At 43.9% G+C, this 23,342-nt stretch overlaps 1 protein-coding gene across 5 annotated transcripts in view; it reads right to left on the bottom strand.

The window, feature by feature from the left end:
• Positions 1-23,342, bottom strand: part of LOC115157103 (histone-lysine N-methyltransferase 2C) — a 123,197-nt gene that overhangs the window by 56,772 nt on the left and 43,083 nt on the right. For all 5 annotated transcript variants that reach the window (XM_029705036.1, XM_029705037.1, XM_029705035.1 and 2 more), the window contains exons 7-11: positions 19,918-20,080; positions 19,467-19,638; positions 18,973-19,087; positions 17,883-18,058; positions 17,333-17,745 (exon numbers count right to left, since the gene is read on the bottom strand). In XM_029705036.1, coding sequence (XP_029560896.1) covers positions 17,333-17,745; positions 17,883-18,058; positions 18,973-19,087; positions 19,467-19,638; positions 19,918-20,080 — 1,039 coding nt within the window. The remainder of the gene's footprint in view (positions 1-17,332; positions 17,746-17,882; positions 18,059-18,972; positions 19,088-19,466; positions 19,639-19,917; positions 20,081-23,342) is intronic.

Here is a 23,342-nt window from a genome sequence, read left to right as displayed (position 1 = left end):
AAAAAAAAATATGTGGACGACATGACAGTATTTTATGTTTTTGAATAATAAAAGAGTAGTTCCTGGCCCTGAGGTGGCAACATAAATAAGTGATTTCAAATGGGGCACACTCCATTCTGATTGTTTTATACTGTTCAATTCAACCCAAAATAATTTTCCACCATTTTCATCAATTTCTGCACTCATTTGTTATCATTTCCACACTGTGCCACGTAGGGTTGCATTATATCATCCAAAATCTAGGCCTAATTAATTGGTGGAACATTTGTATTTAACTTGGGCTCCCGAGTGGCGCAGCGGTCTAAGGCACTGCATCTCAGTGCTAGAGGCGTCACTACAGACACCCTGGTTCAAATCCAGGCTGTATCACAACCAGCCATGATTGAGAGCCCAGCATTGTCCGGGTTAGGGTTTGGCCGGGGTAGGATGTCCTTGTAAATAAGAATTTGTTCTTAACTGACTTGACTCGTTAAATAAAGGTTAAATAAAAAAATAATAATAACTTAGTAGGAAATCAACTAAACTTTGTATCTGCACAGTTCTTCTTGTAAATTTGTTTTTGTAAAATGGTTAAGTGGTTGGTTAAACTTCAAAATAAATTGTTTTTGTTTGGTATACAATTTAAAGTGAAAAAATCTCAGTGTCAGCGTAATTCCGTTACCATGGAATTGCCCATATTACAGCCGTGCCTAAACACCCAGAGAATCAATTTGGAGATGAGTGAGCATTTTAAGTGGTCTTCTATTTGTCTTATCCACCACAGGGGGGTTGTGTCATCATTATCAAACCCTTACTGCTGATAACTGTTATCATGAACCCTTACTGCTGATTACTGTTATCATGAACCCAAGGTCTCTTAATGCTGATTGCTATCAAACCATTATTCTCCTCATCTCCCTGTAGAAGGAAACGATTGTAGAGGTACACACACAGCTCTAGTTAAGACAGATAAGAAATCGTGTCAGGTTTAATTTGTGTTCACACCATGGATCTTACAGTAAGCTGTCTCAGTGTTTTCCACAAGCACATGGAGTAGCCAGCTAAACAGAAAAAGTAGTCCCCTCCACCTATTGTTCCTGCAGTGGGGAGGATTCACCATCTTCATCAAATGTTTTCAGAATTTATCTGCAAATAATCACCAAACAGTCTACCAGTATGAAAATTAGGGAGCCAAATGAAAGGCTCTCTTACCGATGCGATTTGGTAGGCTACTGATGAGTGACTCAATTTAAAGAGATATTTCAGGATTTTAGCAATGAAGCCCTTATCTACATCCCCAGAATCAGATTAACTTGTGAATACCATTTTTGTGTCTCTGTGTGCAGTTTGAAGGAAGTTACTAACTGGCGTTAGTACAACTGCTAACTAGCATTAGCGCAATGACTGGAAGTCTAAGGTAACTGCTAGCAGATACCATAGACTTCCAGCCATTGCGCTAACGCTAGTTAGCATTGGCTCGCAAAATTTAATTACCTCTAACTTCGTTCATACTGTATGCAGAGACAAAAATGGTATCCATGAGTTCATCTGACTCTGAGGAAGAAGATAAGGAGCTTCATTGCCAAAATCCCAAAGTATCCATTTAACGTCAATGCCTGGCATGTCCTAATGGACTTCATATTGAAAATGCAAACGAGACCCTTAATTTACTCATGACCGCTGCGATACCATGGACATAGAACTACGCTGTATAGTTTATAAACGGCAAGGATATAACAAGATTGACTATTCAGTCAGTTGGACAACACCTATAAACTAGTCAAGCTTGCTGTTGGTCAATGAAAGCACAGTAAATATCCCATGTACCACCACTCCATTACAAAGTCTCTACTTTTAATGTCACATGCACAAGTACAGTGAAATATCCTCTCTTGCAAACTCAAAACCCAACAATGCAAAATTCAATAACAATGTAATACACAAAAAAACCCACACAAAAACCCACGAGAAATAAGAAATATGAACACAATAAGTAAGCAAGCATAATATATACAGGCTCCGTTCCAATTTCATACCACAGAGGCTCCGTTCCAATATCATACTATATACAGGGTCAGTTCCAATATCATACTACAGAGGGTCAGTTCCAATATCATACTATATACAGGCTCCGTTCCAATATCATACTATATACAGGCTCCGTTCCAATATCATACTATATACAGGGTCAGTTCCAATATCATACTATATACAGGGTGAGTTCCAATATCATACTACATACAAGGTCAGTTCCAATATCATACTACAGAGGGTCAGTTTCAATATCATACTATATACAAGGTCAGTTCCAATATTATACTACATACAGGGTCAGTTCCAATATCTTACTACAGAGGGTCAGTTCCAATATCATACTATATACAAGGTCAGTTCAAATATCATACTACAGAGGGTCAGTTCCAATATCATACCACAGTGGGGGAAAAAAGTATTTGATCCCCTGCTGATTTTGTATGTTTGCCCACTGACAAAGAAATGATCAGTCTATCATTTTAATGGTAGGTTTATTTGAACAGTGAGAGACAGAATAACAACAAAAATATTGAGAAAAACGCATGTCAAAAATGTAATAAATTGATTTGCATTTTAATGAGGGAAATAAGTATTTGACCCCCTCTCAATCAGAAAGATTTCTGGCTCCCAGGTGTCTTTTATACAGGTAACGAGCTAAGATTAGGAGCACACTTAAAGGGAGTGCTCCTAACCGCAGCTTGTTACCTGTAAAAAAGACACCTGTCCACAGAAGCAATCAAGCAATCAGATTCCAAACTCTCCACCATGGCCAAGACCAAAGAGCTCTCCAAGGATGTCAGGGACAAGATTGTTGACCTACACAAGGCTGGAATGGGCTACAAGACCATCGTCAAGCAGCTTGGTGAGAAGGTGACAACATTTGGTGCGATTATTCGCAAATGGAAGAAACACAAAAGAACTGTCAATATCCCTCGGCCTGGGGCTCCATGCAAGATCTCACCTCGTGGAGTTGCAATGTTCATGAGAGCGGTGAGGAATCAGCCCAGAACTCCACGGGAGGATCTTGTCAATGATCTCAAGGCAGCTGGGACCATAGTCACCAAGAAAACAATTGGTAACACACTACGCCGTGAAGGACTGAAATCCTGCTGAATACATATACATGCCCGTCTGAGGTTTGCCAATTAACATCTGAATGATTCAGAGGACAACTGGTGAAAGTGTTGTGGTCAAATGAGACCAAAATGGAGCTCTTTGGCATCAACTCAACTCGCCGTGTTTGGAGGAGGAGGAATGCTGCCTATGACCCCAAGAACACCATCTCCACCGTCAAACATGGAGGTGGAAACATTATGCCTTGGGGGTGTTTTTCTGCTAAGGGGACAGGACAACTTCACCGCATCATTTGACGGGGCCATGTACTGTCAAATCTTGGGTGAGAACCTCCTTCCCTCAGCCAGGACATTGAAAATGGGTCGTGGATGGGTATTCCAGCATGACAATGACCCAAAACACACGGCCAAGGCAACAAAGGAGTGTCTCAAGAAGAAGCACATTAAGGTCCTAGTCTTCCCTGTGGCTCAGTTGGTAGAGCATGGTGTCTGCAACGCCAGCATGGTGTGTGCAACGCCAGGGTTGTGGGTTCAATTCCCACGGGGGGTCAGTACAACAACAAAAAATGCATGAAATGAAATGTATGAAATGTATGCACTCACTACTGTAAGTCGCTCTGGATAAGAGCGTCTGCTAAATGACGTAAATGTCCTGGAGTGGCCTAGCCAGTCTCCAGACCTTAATCCCATAGAAAATCTGTGGAGGGAGCTGAAGGTTCGAGTTGCCAAACGTCAGCCTCGAAACCTTAATGACTTGGAGAAGATCTGCAAAGAGGAGTGGGACAAAATCCCTCCTGAGATGTGTGCAAACCTGGTGGCCAACTACAAGAAACATCTGACCTCTGTGATTGCCAACAAGGGTTTTGCCACCAAGTACTAAGTCATGTTTTGCAGAGGGGTCAAATACTTATTTCCCTCATTAAAATACAAATCCATTTATAACATTTTTGACGTGCGTTTTTCTGGATTTTTTTGTTGTTATTCTGTCTCTCACTGTTCATATAAACCTACCATTAAAATTATAGACTGATCATTTCTTTGTAAGTGGGCAAACGTACAAAATCAGCAGGGGATCAAATACTTTTTCCCCCCACTATATATACAGGGTGAGTTCCAATATCATACTACATACAGGGTCAGTTCCAATATCATACTATATACAGGGTCAGTTCCAATATCATACTATATACAGGGTCAGCATCCAATATCATACTACAGAGGGTCAGTTTCAATACCCTATTTACAATGTGTGGGGATACTGGAGATACACAACATGACCAAAAGTATGTGGACACCTGCTCGTCGCACATCTCAGTCCAAAGGTCAGTTGTTCCCCCTTTGCTGCTATAACAGCCTCCACTCTTCTGGGAAGGCTTTCCACTAGATGTTGGAACATTGCTGCGGGGACTTCCATTCAGCCACACAAGCATTAGGGAGGTCGGGCAGTGATGTTGGGCTCGCAGTCAGCGTTCCAATTCATCCCAACGGTGTGCGATGGGGTTGAGATCAGGGCTCTGTGGAGGCCAGACAAGTTCTTCCACAGCGATCTCGACATAACATTTCTGTATGGATCTCGCTTTGTGCATGGGGGCATTGCCATGCTGGAACAGGAAAGGGCCTTCCCCAAAGTTGCAAGCACAGAATGGTAATTGTTTATTTTTATTTCACCTTTATTTAACCAGGTAGGCAAGCTGAGAACAAGTTCTCATTTACAACTGTGACCTGGCCAAGACAAAGCAAAGCAGCGCGACACAAACAACAACACAGAGTTACACATGGAATAAACAAACATACAGTCAATAATACAATATAAAAAGTCTATATACAGTGTGTGCAAATGAGGTAGGATGAGGTAAGGCAATAAATAGGCCATAGTGGCGAAATATTTACAATATAGCAATTAAACACTGGGGTGATAGATGTGCAGAAGATGAGTGTGCAAGTAGAGATACTGGGGTGCAAAGGAGCAAAATAAATAAAATAAATAACTGTATGGGGATGAGGTAGTTGGATGGGCTATTTACAGATGGGCTATGTACAGGTGAGGTATTCTGTGATCTGTGAGGTGCTTAAAGTTAGTGACGGAGAAATGAGTCTCCAGCTTCAGTGATTTTTACAGTTCGTTCCAGTCATTGGCAGCAGAGAACTGGAAGGAAAGGCGGCCAAAGGAGGAATTGGCTTTGGGGGTGACCAGTGAGATATACCTGCTGGAGCGCGTGCTACGGGTGGGTGCTGCTATGGTGACCAGTGAGCTGAGATAAGGCGGGGCTTTCCCTAGCAAAAAACTTATAGATGACCTGGATCCAGTGGGTTTGGTGACGAATATGAAGCGAGGGCCAGCCAACGAGAGCGTACAGGTCGCAGTGGTGGGTAGTATATGGGGCTTTGGTGACAAAACGGATGGCACTGTGATAGACTGCATCCAATTCGCTGAGTAGAGTGTCGGAGGCTATTTTGTAAATGACATCGCCGCAGTCAAGGATCAGCAGGATAGTCAGTTTTATGAGGGTATGTTTGGCAGCATGAGAGAAGGATGCTTTGTTGCGAAATAGGTTCTAGATTTAATTTTGGATTGGAGATGCATAATGTGAGTCTGGAAGGAGAGTTTACAGTCTAACCAGACACCTAGGTATTTGTAGTTGTCCACATATTCTAAGTCAGAACCGTCCAGAGTAGTGATGCTGGACGGGCGGGCAGGTGTGGACAGCGATCAGTTGAAGAGCATGCAATTCGTTTTACTTGCATTTAAGAGCAGTTGGAGGCCACGGATGGAGAGTTGTATGGAATTGGAGCTCGTCTGGAGGTTGGTTGACACAATGTCCAAAGAAGGGCCAGAAGTATACAGAATGGTGTCGTCTGTGTAGAGGTGTATCAGAGAATTACCAGGAGCAAGAGCGACATCATTGAGGTATACAGAGAAAAGAGTTGGCCCGAGGATTGAACCCTGTGGCACCCCCATAGAGACTGCCAGAGGTCCGGACAACAGGCCCTTCGATTTGACACACTGAACTCTGTCTGAGAAGTAATTGGTGAACCAGGCGAGGTAGTCATTTGAGAAACAAAGGCTGTTGAGTCTGCTGAAAAGAATGTGGTGATTGACAGAGTTGAAAGCCTTGGCCAGGTCGATGAATACAGCTGCACAGTATTGACTCTTATCGATGGAGGTTATGATATCGTTTAGGACCTTGAGCGTGGCTGAGATGCACCCATGGCCAGCTCGGAAACCAGATTGCATTGCGGAGAATGTACAGTGGGATTCTAAATGGTCGGTGATCTGTTTGTTAACTTGGCTTTAAAGACCTTAGAAAAGGCAGGGTAGGATAGATATAGGTCTGTAGCAGTTTGGGTCTAGAGTCTCTCCCCCTTTGAAGAGGGGGATGACCGCGGCAGCTTTCCAATCTTTGGGGATCTCAGAAAATACGAAAGAGAGGTTGAACAGGCTAGTAATAGGGGTTGCAACAATTTTGGCGGATAATTTTAGAAAGAGAGGGTCCAGATTGTCTAGCCTGGCTGACTTGTAGGGGTCCAGATTTTGCAGCTCTTTCAGAACATCCGCTATCTGGATTTGGGTGAAGGACAAATGGGGGAGGCTTGGGCAAGTTGCTGTGGGGGGTGCAGGGCTGTTGACCGGGGTTGGGGTAGCCAGGTGGAAAGCATGGCCAGCCGTAGAAAAATGCTTATTGAAATTCTCAATTATCGCGGATTTATAGGTGGTGACAGTGTATCCTAGCCTCAGTGCAGTGGGCAGCTGGGAGGAGGTGCTCTTATTCTCCATGGACTTTAAAATGTCCCAGAACGTTTTGGAGTTTGTGCTACAGGGTGCTAATTTGTTTGAAAAAGCTAGCCTTTGATTTCCTAACTGCCTGTGTATATTGGTTCCTAACTTCCCTGAAAAGTTGCATATCGCGGGGGCTGTTCGATGCTAATGCAGTACGCCACAGGATGGTTTTGTGCTGGTTAAGGGCAGTCAGGTCTGGAGTGAACCAGGGGCTGTATCTGTTCCTGGTTCTACATATTTTGAACGGGGCATGCTTATTTAAGATGGTGAGGAAAGCACTTTTAAAGAACAACCAGGCATCCTCTACTGACGGAATGAGGGCAATATCTTTCCAGGATACCCGGGCCAGGTCGATTAGAAAGGCCTGCTCGCTGAAGTGTTTTAGGGAGCGTTTGACAGAGATGAGGGGTGGTCATTTGACCACAGACCCATCATGCACGCAGGCAATGAGGCAGTGATCGCTGAGATCCTGGTTGAAGACAGCAGAGGTGTATTTGGAGGGCAGGTTGGTTAGGATGATATCTATGAGGGTGCCCATGGTTACAGATTTGGGGTTGTACCTGGTAGGTTCATTTATAATTTGTGTGAGATTGAGGGCATCAATCTTAGATTGTGGAATGGCCGGGGTGTTAAGCATGTCCCAGTTTAGGTCACCTAACAGCACGAGCTCAGAAGATAGATGGGGGGCAATCAATTCACATATGGTGTCCAGGGCACAGCTGGGGGCAGAAGGTGGTCTATAGCAAGCGGCAACGGTGAGAGACTTGTTTCTGGAAAGGTGGATTTTTAAAAGTAGAACTCAAATTGTTTGGGCACAGACCTGGATATTAAGACAGAACTCTGTATGCTCTCCAATTTGTAAGTCGCTCTGGATAAGAGCGTCTGCTAAATGACTTAAATGTAAATGTCTGTAGCATTAAGAATTTCCTTCACTGGAACTAAGGGGCCTAGCCCGAGCCATGAAAAACTGCCCCAGACCATTATTCCTCCTCCACCAAACTTTATAGTTGGCACTATGCATTCAGGCAGGTAGGGTTCTCTTGGCATCTGCCAAACCCAGATTCAGCCGTCGGACTGCCAGATGGTGAAGTGTCATTCATCACTCCAGAGAATGTGTTTTCACTGCTCCAGAGCCAATGGCGGCGAGCTTTACACGACTCCAGCCGATGCTTGGCATTGTGCATGGTGATATTAGGCTTGTATGTGGTTGCTCGGCCATAGAAACCCATTTCATGAAGCTCCTGAATAACAGTTTTTGAGCTGACGTTGCTTCCAGAGGCAGTTTGGAACCCGTTCTGTGAGCTTGTGTGGCCTACAACTTCGATGCCTGAGCCTTTGTTGCTCCTAGACGGTTCCACATCACAATAACAGCACTTACAGTTGACCGGGGCAGATTTAGCGGGGCAGAAATCTTACGAACTGACTTGTTGGAAAGGTGGAATCCAATGGCCGTGCCACGTTGAAAGTCACTGAGCCTCTTTAGTAAGGCCATTCTACTGCCAATGTTAGTCTATGGAGATTACATGGCTCTGTGCTTGATTTTATAGACCTGTCAGAAATGGGTGTGGCTGAAATAGCCAAATTCACTAATTTGAAGGGGTGTCCACATACATACTCTATATATACAAACGTATGTATAGGGGTAAGGTGACTAGGCAACCGGATATAAGATAAACAGAGTAGCAGCAGCTTGTATGCGAGTGTGTTTACGTGTGTAGTCAGTATGAATGTATGTGCATATAATGTGTAACTGAGCAGATGATGGAGGGAATGTGTGAAGGGCCCTTTGAGAGACAGTGCAAATAAAGGTCAACAAAGATACAAGGTAAACTCAGTCCGTGTAGCTATTTTGTAAGCCATTTATCCGTTTTTTTATTTAACCTTTATTTAACTAGGCAAGTCAGTTAAGAACAAATGATTATTTACAATGACGGCCTACCAAAAGTCAAAAGGCCTCCTGCGGGGACGAGGGCTGTGATTAAACATTTTTAAAAATGTAATAAAAATATAGGACAAAACACACATCACAACAAGAGAGACAACACTACATAAAGAGAGACTATTGCTTGGGGATAGAAGCTGTTCAAGAGGCTGTTGGTGCCAGACTTGATGCACCAGTACCACTTGCTTTTTCAGAAGCAAAGAGAATAGTCTATGGCTTGGGTGGTTGGAGTTTATAACGATTTTACTGGTCTTCCTACCACACCACCTGAAGTTCTGGATGGTAGGGAGCTCGGCCCCAGTGATGTACTGGGCTGTCCGCACCACCTACCGCAGCGCCATGCAATCGAGGGAGGTTGCAATACCAGGCAGTGATGCAGCCAGTCAAAATGCTCTCAACGGTAGAGCTGTAGAACTGTGAGGATTTGAGGGCCCATGCCAAAACTCTTCAACCTCCTGGGGGGGAGGAGGAGCTGTCGCGGCTTCTTCACGTCTGTGCATGTGTGTTTGGAGTTTGGACCATTTTAAGTCTTTAGTGATTTGTACACCAAGGAACTTGAAGCTCTCGACCTGCTCCACTGCAGCCCCGTCGATGTGGATGAGGGTGTGCTCGCCCCCCTGTTTCCTGTAGACCACCATCAGCTGCTTGGTCTTATTGACGTTGAGGGAGAGGTTGTTGTTTTGGCACCACACTACCAGGTCACTGAACTCCTCCCTGAAAGCTGACTCATCGTTGCCAGTGATCAGGCATACCACTTTCATGTAGCCCCTGCCAAATGCGGCGGGCGTCAGAGCCTGTGTAGTATGATCTCACTTTATTCCAATATTGTCCTTTTACTCATTTGATGTCTCTGAGGAGGTCATAGCGAGACTTCTTGTACTTATTCCTGTCCTCGGCCATAGCCTCAGGGTTGTCTGTGATAGCTCTGTGTGCAGTAGCCCTGTCCTTTAGTTTAGTGCCAACCTCTGTGTTAATCCAGGGTTTTTGATTGGGGAAGCAGCGAACCCTCACCATGGGGACAATGTCGCCGATACATTTTCTACTGAAGCCGGTGACGGAGGTGGTTAGCTGGTCAATGTTAGCTTGGTGGCTGCATATGAAACACGCCAGGGTCCAACGCTAATATTTTTTTCTCACTGGCCAAAAATCTACTGGCCCAAATAGAATTTCTACTGGCCCGGACATGGTGTTGTTCTTAAATGCATTGGGGTCATGCAGAGCCTATAGGTTGGCATGCTCTCTCTCTATATATTCAGCTATTAATAGGCTACGTTTAGTTAGGTATGTATTAAAAAGAAGTATAATATAATTTAGTAAGGCAAGTCATTACTCTTCTTTAGAATTGCATTGTATTAATATTTATCTTTCTTCTAAAGTATGTCATTATGAGAATATTTGAAAATAGGACACTGCTCCTTAAAGACAAATGTTCCAAAAGAGATCTTGACATTTTATTTAACTAGGCAAGTCAGTTAAGAACAAATTCTTATTTACAATGACAGCCTACCCCGGCCAAACCCGGACGACGCTGGGCCAATTGTGTGCCTCCCAATGGGACTCCCAATCACAGCCGGATGTGATACAGCTTGGATTCGAACCAGGTACTGAAGTGGCGCCTCTTGCACTGAGATGCAATATCTTAGACCACTGCGCCACTCGGGAGCTACAGTAGGCTAGCCAAGACCAATGCTAAGTGTCTTTTTGTAGCTTTCATTTGCAGACAATCAACAGTAGCCAGCATATTGCTGTTCACTATTGAAGGTTAACTTTAATAAATCCATTCCCCTAAAATAAATAAGCTCAACGAGTAGATTGATGGGTGCTTCTTTTTGCTCTGGAAGGCTTGCATGTGTTGTGAAGGCATCACCTCATATACTACTCGAGTGCTCCATAAGTTGGGACTTGTGGGAGCGTGGTGGTGCTTGAACGAACGGCCAATCATATTGCTCAAATACAAATAGCATGCCATTTACAAGTGTAGTCCTCAATGGTAGACCACGACAGAGCAGGTAAATGTTGAACTGGAATGCCAAAATGCTCAGGCCAGTGACTGACGAGATCCACTGGCTGGACAACGTTATTGTAGGACTACACACAATTTTTGTTTTATGAATGTGCCAGAAAAGCAATAGGCTAAGTGAATTTATTTTTGATTCATCATTACCAGATTATATAGGACGTGCGAATTCATATTCTCCTCCGTGTAAAGAAATTAGACTGCAACCACAGCCCACACAACACACACACCGGGTACCAAGAGGGGGAACAGAAAGCAGAATGTCAAAACCAGCAGTGTTTCCCTGTCATCGCTCACTTTGTGATTGACAGGCGCCTGTGCTATCAATAGATCTCTAGAAGATGCATATCGTTCATTCTAGTGGGAGAGAGCTCGGCAGACTTTTCTGACTAGTGAATTGAAAAGTAGCCTACTTAATTTAAGTGGAAAAAGTACCCGGCTGAAAATGAGCACTAGGCTGTTTAGCCGACAGCCGGCGCTTGTGGAAAACACTGCTGTCTATCATTAGAGTCATGATAAGCCCGCTGTTAGGTCTTAGTGGATGGATGAGGAGGATCTGGACAGCTCATTTTAATAACTTTAATTAACATTATATTGGGTGGAAGGAATACAGGGGCTAGTGCCATGATCGCACAGTCAATCTTGCCTTCTGCTATGCCACACCTCAATTAGCATAACACGGCACCAAACAGCCTAGACCTGATAGGGAATTTGGGAGCACTGAATGTACAGTGGCTTGTGAAAGTATTCATTTTTTCTATTTTGTTGCCTTACAACCTGGAATTAAAATAGATTTTTGGGGGGTTTGTATCATTTGATTTACACAACATGCCTACCACTTTTTTATTGTGAAACAAACAAGAAATTAGACAAAAAAAATCTGAAAACTTGAGCGTGCATAACTATTCACCCCCCAAGGTCAATACTTTGTAGAGACACCTTTTGCAGCAATTACAGCTGCAAGTCTCTTGGAGTATGTCTCTATAAGCTTGGCACATCTAGCCACTGGTATTTTTGCCCATTCTTCAAGGTAAAACTGCTCCAGCTCCTTCAAGTTGGATGGGTTCCGCTGGTGTACAGAAATCTTTAAGTCATACCAAAAATTCTCAATTGGATTGAGGTCTGGGCTTTGACTAGGCCATTCCAAGACATTTAAATGTTTCCCCTTAAACCACTCGAGTGTTGCTTTAGAAGAATGCTTAGGGTCATTGTCCTGCTGGAAGGTGAACCTCCGTCCCAGTCTCAAATCTCTGGAAGACTGAAACAGGTTTCCCTCAAGAATTTCCCTGTATTTAGCGCCATCCATCATTCCTTCAATTCTGACCAGTTTCCCAGTCCCTGCCGATGAAAAACATCCCCATAGCATGATGCTGCCATCACCATGCTTCACAATTACAAATTGCTTTCTAAGCATGCTAACTTTTTTATTTTTCTTGTCATCAAATCCCTGCCAAAAGTCAGGTGACCTAAGCGCTTCCAAATATGGAGTTGCAGGTTTGCCATATCTGTCATGTTTGTGCATATCTCTCCTATGTGCAAATCTTTATGGCAGTCACTTTACTTAAGGCCCTTGGAAATTACCTGCATATCTAAATTCTAATGCAATAAATCGATTTACAAATACAAATCAAAAGGTGTTTGTTTGTGGGTAGTGATTTACATTTGTGGATTGGTGATATACATTTGTGGACAGTAATTTACATTTGTGGATTGGTGATTTACATTTGTGGATTGGTGATATACATTTGTGGATTGGTGATTTACATTTGTGGATTGGTACTATACATTTGTGGATTGGTGATTTACATTTGTGGATTGGTACTTACTTGTACAGATCATGATACACAAATACAAAATGCATGTAGGGGCCAGACCGAGGATGCCTGACTTCAGAGCTAAAGCATCGTGCTAGTATAGCTTAGGGATATAACACTTGGTGTTCAGCCTCCCCTCCAATCAATAGAGAGATGAAAGGCAGGTAGACCAAGTGCCCTAGAAGTTATTTACCATCACACAGGCCTAATCACCAGCCTCCCATCACACAGGCCTAATCACCAGCCTCCCATCACACAGGCCTAATCACCAGCCTCCCATCACACAGGCCTAATCACCAGCCTCCCATCACACAGGCCTAATCACCAGCCTCCCATCACACAGGCCTAATCACCAGCCTCCCATCACACAGGCCTAATCACCAGCCTCCCATCACACAGGCCTAATCACCAGCCTCCCATCACACAGGCCTAATCACCAGCCTCCCATCACACAGGCCTAATCACCAGCCTCCCATCACACAGGCCTAATCACCAGCCTCCCATCACACAGGCCTAATCACCAGCCTCCCATCACACAGGCCTAATCACCAGCCTCCCATCACAGCCAGCAGCTCACACAGGAGCATCACAAGAAAACACCACCACTGCTGCTTAGGACAGGAGCCCCCACACATACAAATAGGATTTCAAAGTTGTTCGCTCCCTTTCCTGTCTGTGTTTCTGTGTGTGGTAAAGAAAGGAGCTCAACTCAGCCAGGGGTGTTTTAAACAGCCACGAATGTCGAGGCACAGACCCGTCGCTGTCTTACTGCCTGGATATCCGTAGGGCTGGGCGATATATTTAATTCATTAAATTAATTACAATTTATGTTTTTATGAGCGTTTATGTCCCCTTCTCATATTGTCTTTTTGGTCTCATGTTGTCTTTTTGGTATCGTTCGCTCCTTCTGTGCTGTGCACCTTCCCATTTACACCAGAGATCTGTATATAATGATGAGATGCTCCGCCCTAACAATGGGAGTTGTCCCAAAGGCAGTCCACAAGCTTAGTTTCAAAATAAGCGCATATTGCTTATTTTGGACAGATTTTGGCGAAAGTGAAACCTCTGGCTTCACCTCTTTCTCCCAAGCCCCTCGCCTACCAATCACAACAACAAAGAAGAGAGATCACTTCTTCCTCTCTGACAAACGGTTTCAACTCGCTATTTGCATTTGAGGTTTGGTCCAACAGAATCAGTCATATGGACACCACAACACATGAGACATTCTTTCATTGTAATAGAGAAGTTAACCTTTCCAACCGTTTCAACTCCTCACATTTCGAACAGAGCAGACACTACTAAAATGGATGAACCAATGAAAATTCATTCTGGAAAATGAATGTTCAGTTTGTCGCACTCACAATACATTACCACGTATGGCTACCTGCATTTTAGTCAAATAAAGATTGCTATACTAGCTGTTTAGTGTGTGTTTTATAAACCTGCAAGAACCATATAACAATGATATAAGGAATTGGTAACTCATTCTGAGAAATAAGGTAGACCACTAGATTTCAACATCTGAACAAAGTGGACAGGCTATCATGACGGAGACAGACAGAAGGGTCTATTCATAACAATTCAACTGTTTTGCCTTGTTAGCAGAATTCAGAGATAGTGAAATTACACCTAGATCTATATTAACTCAATTTTAAATATAAATATAAGCTGGCTACTCACTAGCACGTGGGCTTGTGCTTGAGAGATGGTTTATGAGACCCGTGTTCATTTTCTATAATGCCTGATACATATGCATTAAGCATGGTTCTGGTTAAATCTGTAACAAAAAGCGCATTTTTATAGACGGACCTGAAAGCCAGATCAGTGATTAAAAAATGCTATTTTGATCATGATTAAAATAATGTAATTATTAGTGGGTCTTATGGTTGTGGAAGGAATATATTCAGCCGAGGTATAATTACACAAACTCTGAATTAATTCCATTATTGCTGACTGTTTTAAATGCAGTGGATTTGACCTTTAACTGTATAACAAAGCTTATTTAGAGAAAACATATTTTCTTTAAATCAAGATATAGTAAAAAAATAAATCAAGATATGAGTTTTAGGCCATATTGCCCAGCCCTAGTCATCTGTCATCATCAGCACCGCTCCCCTCCCTCCACCACAGATTCCTGATCTGTCTGCCTGTGTCTTGTCAGGTCTAGTCTAGACTGAGGGTGGACATCCAGGTTAGGTCCCATAGTAATACCCTGCAGCTCATTCACCTGCTACAGCACTCTACCTCAGGCAGCCAAGCCCCACAGACCTGAGTGGATATGTACTGCCCCTCCTAGGGTCTGTATAGCAGGGTCACTCCGTTCAGGGTCACTCATTTCATGCTAGAGACGTAGCCTGCATAGCTACTAGTACGTATGTGAGCAATAGGCTCTGTTGCCCATGGAAACTATTGAGAAGAGAAGCCTTGCTAAGGTATAATAACAGAGGAGGAACTTAGGCCAGGGGCGTTTTCAATAGAGACAACATTTTTTAAAAGGGAGTGAAATAGGGAGGTTCTAACTAGAGGTTGACCGATTAATCGGCGTGGCCAATTAATTAAGGCCGATTTCAAGTTCTCATGACAATCGGATTACATTGCAACCCATGAGGAAACTGCGTGGCAGGCCGACCACCTGTTACGCGAGTGCAGCATCAAAAGGACCTGTGGCTGCAAGGAGCCAAGGTAAGTTGCTAGCATTAAACTTATCTTATAGAAAACAATCAATCTTAACAATCACTAGTTAACTACACATGGTTGATGATATTACTAGGTTAACTAGCTTGTCCTGCGTTGCATATAATCAATGTGGTGCCTGTTAATTTATCATCGAATCACAGCCTAATTCAACTTTGCCAAACCGGTGATGATTTAACAAAAGTGCATTCCCGAAAAAAGCTCATTCGTTGCACAAATGTACCTAACCATAAACATCAATGCCTTTCTTAAAATCAATACACAGAAGTATATTTTTTTTAAACCTGAATATTTACTTAAAATAAATGCATGTTAGCAGGCAATATTAACTAGGGAAATTGTGTCACTTCTCTTGCGTTCAGTGTAAGCAGAGTCAGGGTATATGCAAGAGTTTGGGCCGCCTGGATCGGGCAAAGACCGTAATTAATTTGCCAGAATTTTACATAATTATGACATTACATTGAAGGTTGTGCAATGTAACAGCAATATTTAGACTTAGGGTTGCCACCCGTTCAACAAAATACGGAATGGTTCCGTATTTCACTGAAAGAATAAACATTTTGTTTTCGACATGATAGTTTCCGGATTTGACCATATTAATGACTTAAGGCTCATATTTCTCTGTGTTTATTATAATTAAGTCTATGATTTGATATTTGATAGAGCAGTCTGACTGAGCGGTGGTAGGCAGCAGCAGGCTCGTAAGCATTCATTCAAACAGCACTTTACTGCATTTGCGAGCAGCTCTTAGCAATGCTTGACCCAAAGCGCCGTTTATGACTTCAAGCCTATCAACACCCGAGATTAGACTGGCAATACTAAAGTGCCTATAAGAAAACACAATAGTCAAAGGTGTATGAAATACAAATGGTATAGAGAGAAATAGTCGACGCGTCATAATTCCTATAATAACTACAACCTAAAACTTCTTACCTGGGAATATTGAAGAACTGGGAATATTGAGCCACCAGCTTTCATATGTTCTGAGCAAGGAACTTAAACGTTAGCTTTTTTACATGGCACATATTGCACTTTTACTTTCTTCTCCAACAATGTGTTTTTGCATTATTTAAACCAAATTGAACATGTTTCATTATATATTTGAGACTAAATAGATTTTATTTATGTATTATATTAAGTTAAAATAAGTGTTCATTCAGTATTGTTGTAATTGTCATAATTACAAATATATATAACAATCGGACGATTAATCGGTAGCGGGGTTTTGACCCTACAATAATCGGTATCGGCGTTGAAAAACCATAATCGGCCGACCTCTATTTCTAACCTGTACTTCTAATTTTGAACTCATCCATTAACTGCCCAGAGTTTTGTTTTCCATTGCAAAACATTTTGCTGCAGTGTGGTGTACTGTACCCTACTGAACATGAACCAGTAGGCAGGTGTTCTGTTCACCCAGGTCGTGCTATGAAACAAGGACAGAGAGCAACAAGAAACTCCATCTCCTCAGGAGAACCAATGGAAGAATAGGCTACAAAGTGCTGCTTTTTCACAGCACAATAATTACAAAGACAATGCTTTCATGGCTTTAATCTTGTGATAATGGAAGCCCATCTGGTTATTGAAGCCTTTAGAAACCAAGCCCCTGATAATGAATGGCTGTCAGTCTGATGTGAGACATGGCAGAGAATAAGAGAGAGAGCAGACAGAGCAATGCTTCCCTCTGGTCTTCATCCAGACCAAACTGCCTTCATCTACACACAACAAGGGACTTATAACTTAATCAGTGATACTGCTGCTCAACCGTGGATGCTCAGAAAACCACACCTCTCTCCTTTCATACCACCTCTCAACAATCCTAAAGTAATAATCCAAGCCATGCGACAAACAAATCCCTCACGCTCTAGTGAGTCCACCTGCCAAACCGCTCTTAAGGGGGATACAGGAAAACAAACACATGGCTAACCTTGGCAACCATAATACACCGTTTGCCTCTGTGAGTAGACACAAATAACCCAGTCAGACAAAAGAGAGACTTACCAGGCTGCTGGTCTGATGTAGCCTGCTGTGGCTGCCTATCCTCAAGGGCGTTCTCACAGACAGTGTTGGTGGCTTGGACAGGCTCTGGTCCTGCATTTGTGGGCATTGGAACGGGTTGTAATTGCATTTCTGGGTCGTTGTGCATCGGAGAAGGAGACCTCAGTTGCTTAGCGCCAGGTTCTAGATCCGTGTGCGTTGGAACAACCGGTTCTGATTCTGTGTGCATCTGAATAGCAGTCTGTGGGCACAGCTCTAGGCCTCCTGTGTCCATCTCCTCCGCCTCCTCCTCTGCCGGCAGTGGGGCCTGTTGTGGTGGTGATCTAGTAGGCCTGCAGCTTGAACACACATAGCCCTGGCTGGGCTGGATGTCTGCTTGGCCTGACGACTGGCGCTCACACTCCAGGTGGAGCCATCTGGAAGCAGGAGCAGACAGATGAAGATGTAGGAGTCCATCACAAATCAATGGAAAAAGACAAGGCTAAAACAACTCCATGAGGAATGAGGAGATTTACAACAGAATGAACAATGGACGTGCTCTCTGTGTGTCTACCTTTTACAGCTGTGGCAGGAGAGCAGGTCTTTTTGGTGCTCAGGGTCCAGGATACAGGCACATAGTGGACAGGTAAGGGCGGGGTCCTGATGTTGGACACAGCTCTCACACAGCAGGCTTGTGTGGTGCCACTGACCGCTCGTCCTTGTACCACACTGGATACACACTCTGCAGTTCTGGAGTAGGAAAGAGATAGAAACACAACAGAAACTGGAGCAATGATTCTTAATCATATGGTTTCCAATCATCTCCAAGACGTTCAGATGAGGCTTCAGTCAGAACTAAAGTGCCTGCGTGTGAAGCAGCAGCCTCAAGAGTGGGGGAGAGAGGAGAGATGGAGAGGGTTGGCTGCTGCTTGTGTTGTGTGGACTGTGTTCCTGCCGTGCTGCTGAGTCAGACAGAGAGGGAGAAACTGAGTGAGTGTGAGGATGTTCCACCACCTGGCAGGTGCCTGGTTGCTGCTGCGGTCTGCGGTCTGATCCCCACCCGCCACCACCGCTGCAGCTGATAGGATGCTAACCCACCACAACAGCAGCTGATTGGCAGCCGAGACAGGCACTGTGCGCCACCTACCCCAACAGAGGAAGAGGGTAGAGGCCACAGGCAGGGGATGACGATGCATACGGTTTGATTCTCCCACCACACACCCACCAGTACACACCCACCAGTACACACATACACACACACACACACACACACACACACACACACACCAGTACACACACACACCAGTACACACACACAGGCTGCCGCATTATCTGAAATGCTACAGGGTCTGAGGCTAAAATGTACCCTTTAAAAGAGCTACATGTGTGAGTCCTTTCTTTACCTCAGGAAGCACATATACAACCACCAAAAAGGTGATATTGTCAACACGGGTAGCCTAGACGACAGCTGAATGTCGCAATAGGAACTGTGGGAGTTTTAAACCAACGTTCTTACAAATTGACACAGAAAATGGAGACAAACCTTTAGTACACTTCACATACTATAGAAGAAAAAACATCTCGATACGATGTAGTCATACCATAGACCTGTAACACAGCACACACAAAACTGCTTCTGTTATATCTCCCACTTGATGTCCTACCTGACACCTCCATCCGTTGGTAGGGATGTCGTCTATGGCCGGCTGCAGGCAGAAGGTGTGGTAACCTTTGTCACACATGTCACACACCAACATCTTATCGTCCTCACCCGGGTTCCTACGCACAGGGAAAAGGAGAGAAAGTATGAATGAGACGTGTTCTTTGACATAACAGACGGACAGCATCAACATGGCATTTCTTGGCTCTGTAGTCTATAGGCTCCTGTTGTGTTAAAAATGGTTGTGTCCTTATCTACAAGACTAATGTATATTGAGAAATCACATGGCAAAAGGGTCATTGTGTTAGCCTAATCTGTATTTCGGAGCAGATTTCAATTTATCGCAGACTCGGTTGCTACCAGTGACTGGCCTGTTTGAGGTCAAAGGCTAGAGAAGAGTGCCACACTCACAAACCAGAGGTAACCCAAACAAAATCGGCAACACACACAGGGTCAGGTATGTGGGTGGACGGATAGGTCAGTGGAAAGCTGACTCACTTGCACGTCTGGCAGACCTTGCACTCGGGGCACTGCCAGCCGGCCCTCCTCAGCGGAGTCACAGCCATGTCCAGGCAGGCCCCGTGGTAGTGCTGCCCACAGCTGGTACAGAAGAGCTGGTCAGGGAGCTCCCCGGGGCTGTCACACAGTGCACAGATAGAGTCGTCTGGAACTAGAGGGAGGGGGGAGGGAACGGGAGAGAGAGGGGGGTAGAGAGGGAGGGGGGAGAGCAGGAGAGGGGGGAGAGAGGGAGGGAGGGGGAGAGAAAAAGAGAAATTGAGAAAAGGGTCACATTTCAGATGGCATCTTTTGGTTAAAGAATGAAGATTGTGAGTAGCTAATGTCTGGCCCCAGAGTTTATCCTGGTCCAGTAAAACTCAGGGTCCTACTTATGACAGCATTACTTTAAATATTTCAAGTGAAGTTTTATATCTAATGCTGCTGGACTCACATCTGCTGATGGCCAGTTCTATGTGATCTGAACAAAGGAGGGAGAGACTCCTGATATCCTGAAAAGTCCCAGCTGCCCCCGCGCAGGGGTAATGGTACAGTCGAGCACATCCTTCAGCACAGCACTTGATGGAGGCTCCAAGGCGTTTACAGTATGCACAGTGCTAGAGAGAGGGGGGACAGAGAGGAGTCAGACTAACAGTATGCACAGTGCTAGAGAGAGGGGGGACAGAGAGGGGAGTCAAACAGCCAGTCAATTAATCAATCAATCACATGCATTTATTTTACATCAGCACAAAGCACTTTAAGTAACCTGGTCTAAACCGGGAGTCAGATTACAATTGATATAATACGATAATCCAGACTCTTACCATACCTACAGACACAATATAAAAACTAGAGGTTGACCGATTAATCGGAATGGCCGATTAATTAGGGCCGATTTCAAGTTTTCATAACAATCGGTAATCAGTATTTTTGGCCACCGATTTGCCGTTTTTTTTTTTTTACACTTTTATTTACCTAGGCAAGTCAGATTAAGAACACATTCTTATTTTCAATGACAGCCTAGGAACGGGGGTTAACTGCCTTGTTCAGGGGGGATTCGGGGATTTGTTTTTGCAACATTCTGGTTACTAGTCCAATGCTCTAACAACCTGCCTTACATTGCACTCCACAAGGAGCCTGCATGGCAGGCTGACTACCTGTTACACGAGGGCAGCAAGAATCCAAGGTAAGTTGCTAGCTAGCATTAAACTTATCTTATAAAAAACTAGTAATCTTAACATAATCACTAGTTAACTACACATGGTTGATGATATTACTAGTTTATCTAACGTGTCCTGCGTTGCATATAATCGATGCGGTGCCTGTTAATTTCAGCCTACAGCCTACTTCGACAAACGGGTGATGATTTAACAAGCGCATTTGCGAAAAAAGCACTGTCGTTGCACCAATGTACCTAACCATAAACATCAATGCCTTTCTTTAAAATCAATATATAAGTATATATTTTTAAACCTGCATATTTAGTTAATATTGCCTGCTAACATGAAATTGTGTCACTGGCTCGTTGCGAACTAATTTGCCAAAATTTTACGTAATTATGACATACCATTGAAGGTTGTGCAATGTAATAGGAATATTTAGACTTAGGGATGCCACCCGTTAGATAAAATACGGACCGGTTCCGTATTTCACTGAAAGAAAAAAAACATTTTGTTTTTGAGATGATAGTTTCCGGATTCGACCATATTAATGACCTAAGGCTCGTATTTCTGTGTGTTTATTATATTATAATTAAGTCTATGATTTGATAGAGCAGTCTGACTGAGCGGTGGTAGGTACCAGCAGGCTCGTAAGCATTCATTCAGACAGCACTTTCGTGCATTTTGCCAGCAGCTCTTCGCAATGCATTGCGCTGTTTATGACTTCAAGCCTGTCAACTCCCAAGATTAGGCTGGTGTAACCGATGTGAAATGGCTAGCTAGTTAGCGGGTGCGAGCTAATAGCGTTTCAAACGTCACTCGCTCTGAGACTTGGAGTAGTTGTTCCCCTTGCTCTACATGGGTAACGCTGCTTCGAGGGTGGCTGTTGTCGATGTGTTTCTGGTTCGAGCCCAGGTAGGAGCGAGGAGAGGGACGGAAGCTATACTGTTACACTGGCAATACTAAAGTGCCTATAAGAACATCCAATAGTCAAAGGTATATGAAATACAAATCGTATAGAGAGAAATAGTCCTATAATTCTTATAATAACTACAACCTAAAACTTCTTACCTGGGAATATTGAAGACTCTTGTTAAAAGGAACCACCAGCTTTCATATGTTCCCATGTTCTGAGCAAGGCACTTAAACGTTAGCTTTTTTACATGGCACATATTGCACTTTTACTTTCTTCTCCAACACTTTGTTTTTGCATTATTTTAACCAAATTGAACATGTTTCATTATTTATTTGAGGCGAAATTGATTTTATTTATGTATTATATTAAGTTAAAATAAGTGTTCATTCAGTATTGTTGTAATTGTCATTATTACAAATAAATTGTAAAAAAATAATAAATCGGCCGATTAATCGGCTTCGGCTTTTTTTTGGGTCCTCCAATAATCGGTATCGGCGCTGAAAAATCTTAATCGGTCGACCTAATAAAAACCCTACAACAATGGGAAACATAAAAGTACAAAGAGTTTTAAAGACCTCTAAAGTATTTTCTGTAGCAGAAAACATTGTTCATGCAAGTCTATGGTTCCCCTATCTGTACACGTTTCCTTTGAAATGACCCATCCATTTTCTCAGTTCTTCTTGATCAAAAACTCCATTTAAAAACTGCTCCATTTGTCACACGATGATTAGCCCATTGATGCTTACACTTCTCTCCCAAAGTGTCATATCACATGTATTGGTCTCTTCAGGCTTTCCCAGAAGTTCTTCCCCAAACACAGTCCTGCCTCCTCTCCTTCATCTGCACTCAGCTGAATGATGAGCTTCCACCATATTGTTATCACTCGTCAAGTTTTTTCTAACCAGAGCAGATGAAGGGAAGGAAACAAGGAGGGCTGATGTTTTTATTCAGTTGAGAAGGGAGCTGGTTATTTGCTGATGGGGGTGACAAAGGGGGTGTCAGACATATGGTATGCATCACAAATGGCACCCTATTCCCCATTTAGTGCACTACTTTTGATCAGTGCCCTGGTCAAAAGTAGTGTACAATATAGGGAAAAGGGTGCAATTTGGGATACAACCACCCATTCAGGGGTCTGCAACCACCCATTCAGGGGTCTGCAACCACCCATTCAGGGGTCTGTAACCACCCATTCAGGGTTCTGTAACCACCCATTCAGGGTTCTGTAACCACCCATTCAGGGGTCTGTGAGCTGTGGAGCTGTGTTGGTGCTAATGCTACAGTAGACACTGTGGTAAGCCACTATGATCTATACAGCCTTCACTGTTGAGTGGCGTGGCCTTTTCCTTTTCACAGCTGAGAGGAGAGAGCAGCACAGACAATCTTTACCAGCCTTCCTGATCATCTCTCTCTCTCTCGTGTCTCTCTCTCCTCCTTTCCCTCTCTCTCTCCATTCTCTCCCCCTTCTCTCTCTCCCTCTCGTTTTGTCGCTCCTCTCCCTCTCATTCTCTCCTCTGCCTCTCGTGTCTCTCCTCTCCCTCTCGCGTCTCTCCTCTCGCGTCTCTCCTCTCGCGTCTCTCCCTCTCGCGTCTCTCCTCTCGCGTCTCTCCTCTCGCGTCTCTCCTCTCGCGTCTCTCCTCTCTCCTCTCCCGTCTCTCCTCTCGCGTCTCTCCTCTCGCGTCTCTCCTCTCGCGTCTCTCCTCTCGCGTCTCTCCTCTCGCGTCTTTCTCTCTCTAGCCCTCTCCCCCTACTCCATTCTCTCTCTCACTCTCTCCCTACCCTCTCACTCCCCTCCTCTCTCTC

The sequence above is a fragment of the Salmo trutta genome, chromosome 21 (assembly GCF_901001165.1).
Source record: "Salmo trutta chromosome 21, fSalTru1.1, whole genome shotgun sequence".
Taxonomy (NCBI): Eukaryota; Metazoa; Chordata; class Actinopteri; order Salmoniformes; family Salmonidae; genus Salmo; species Salmo trutta.
This window is presented reverse-complemented; position numbering and strand designations above follow the sequence as displayed.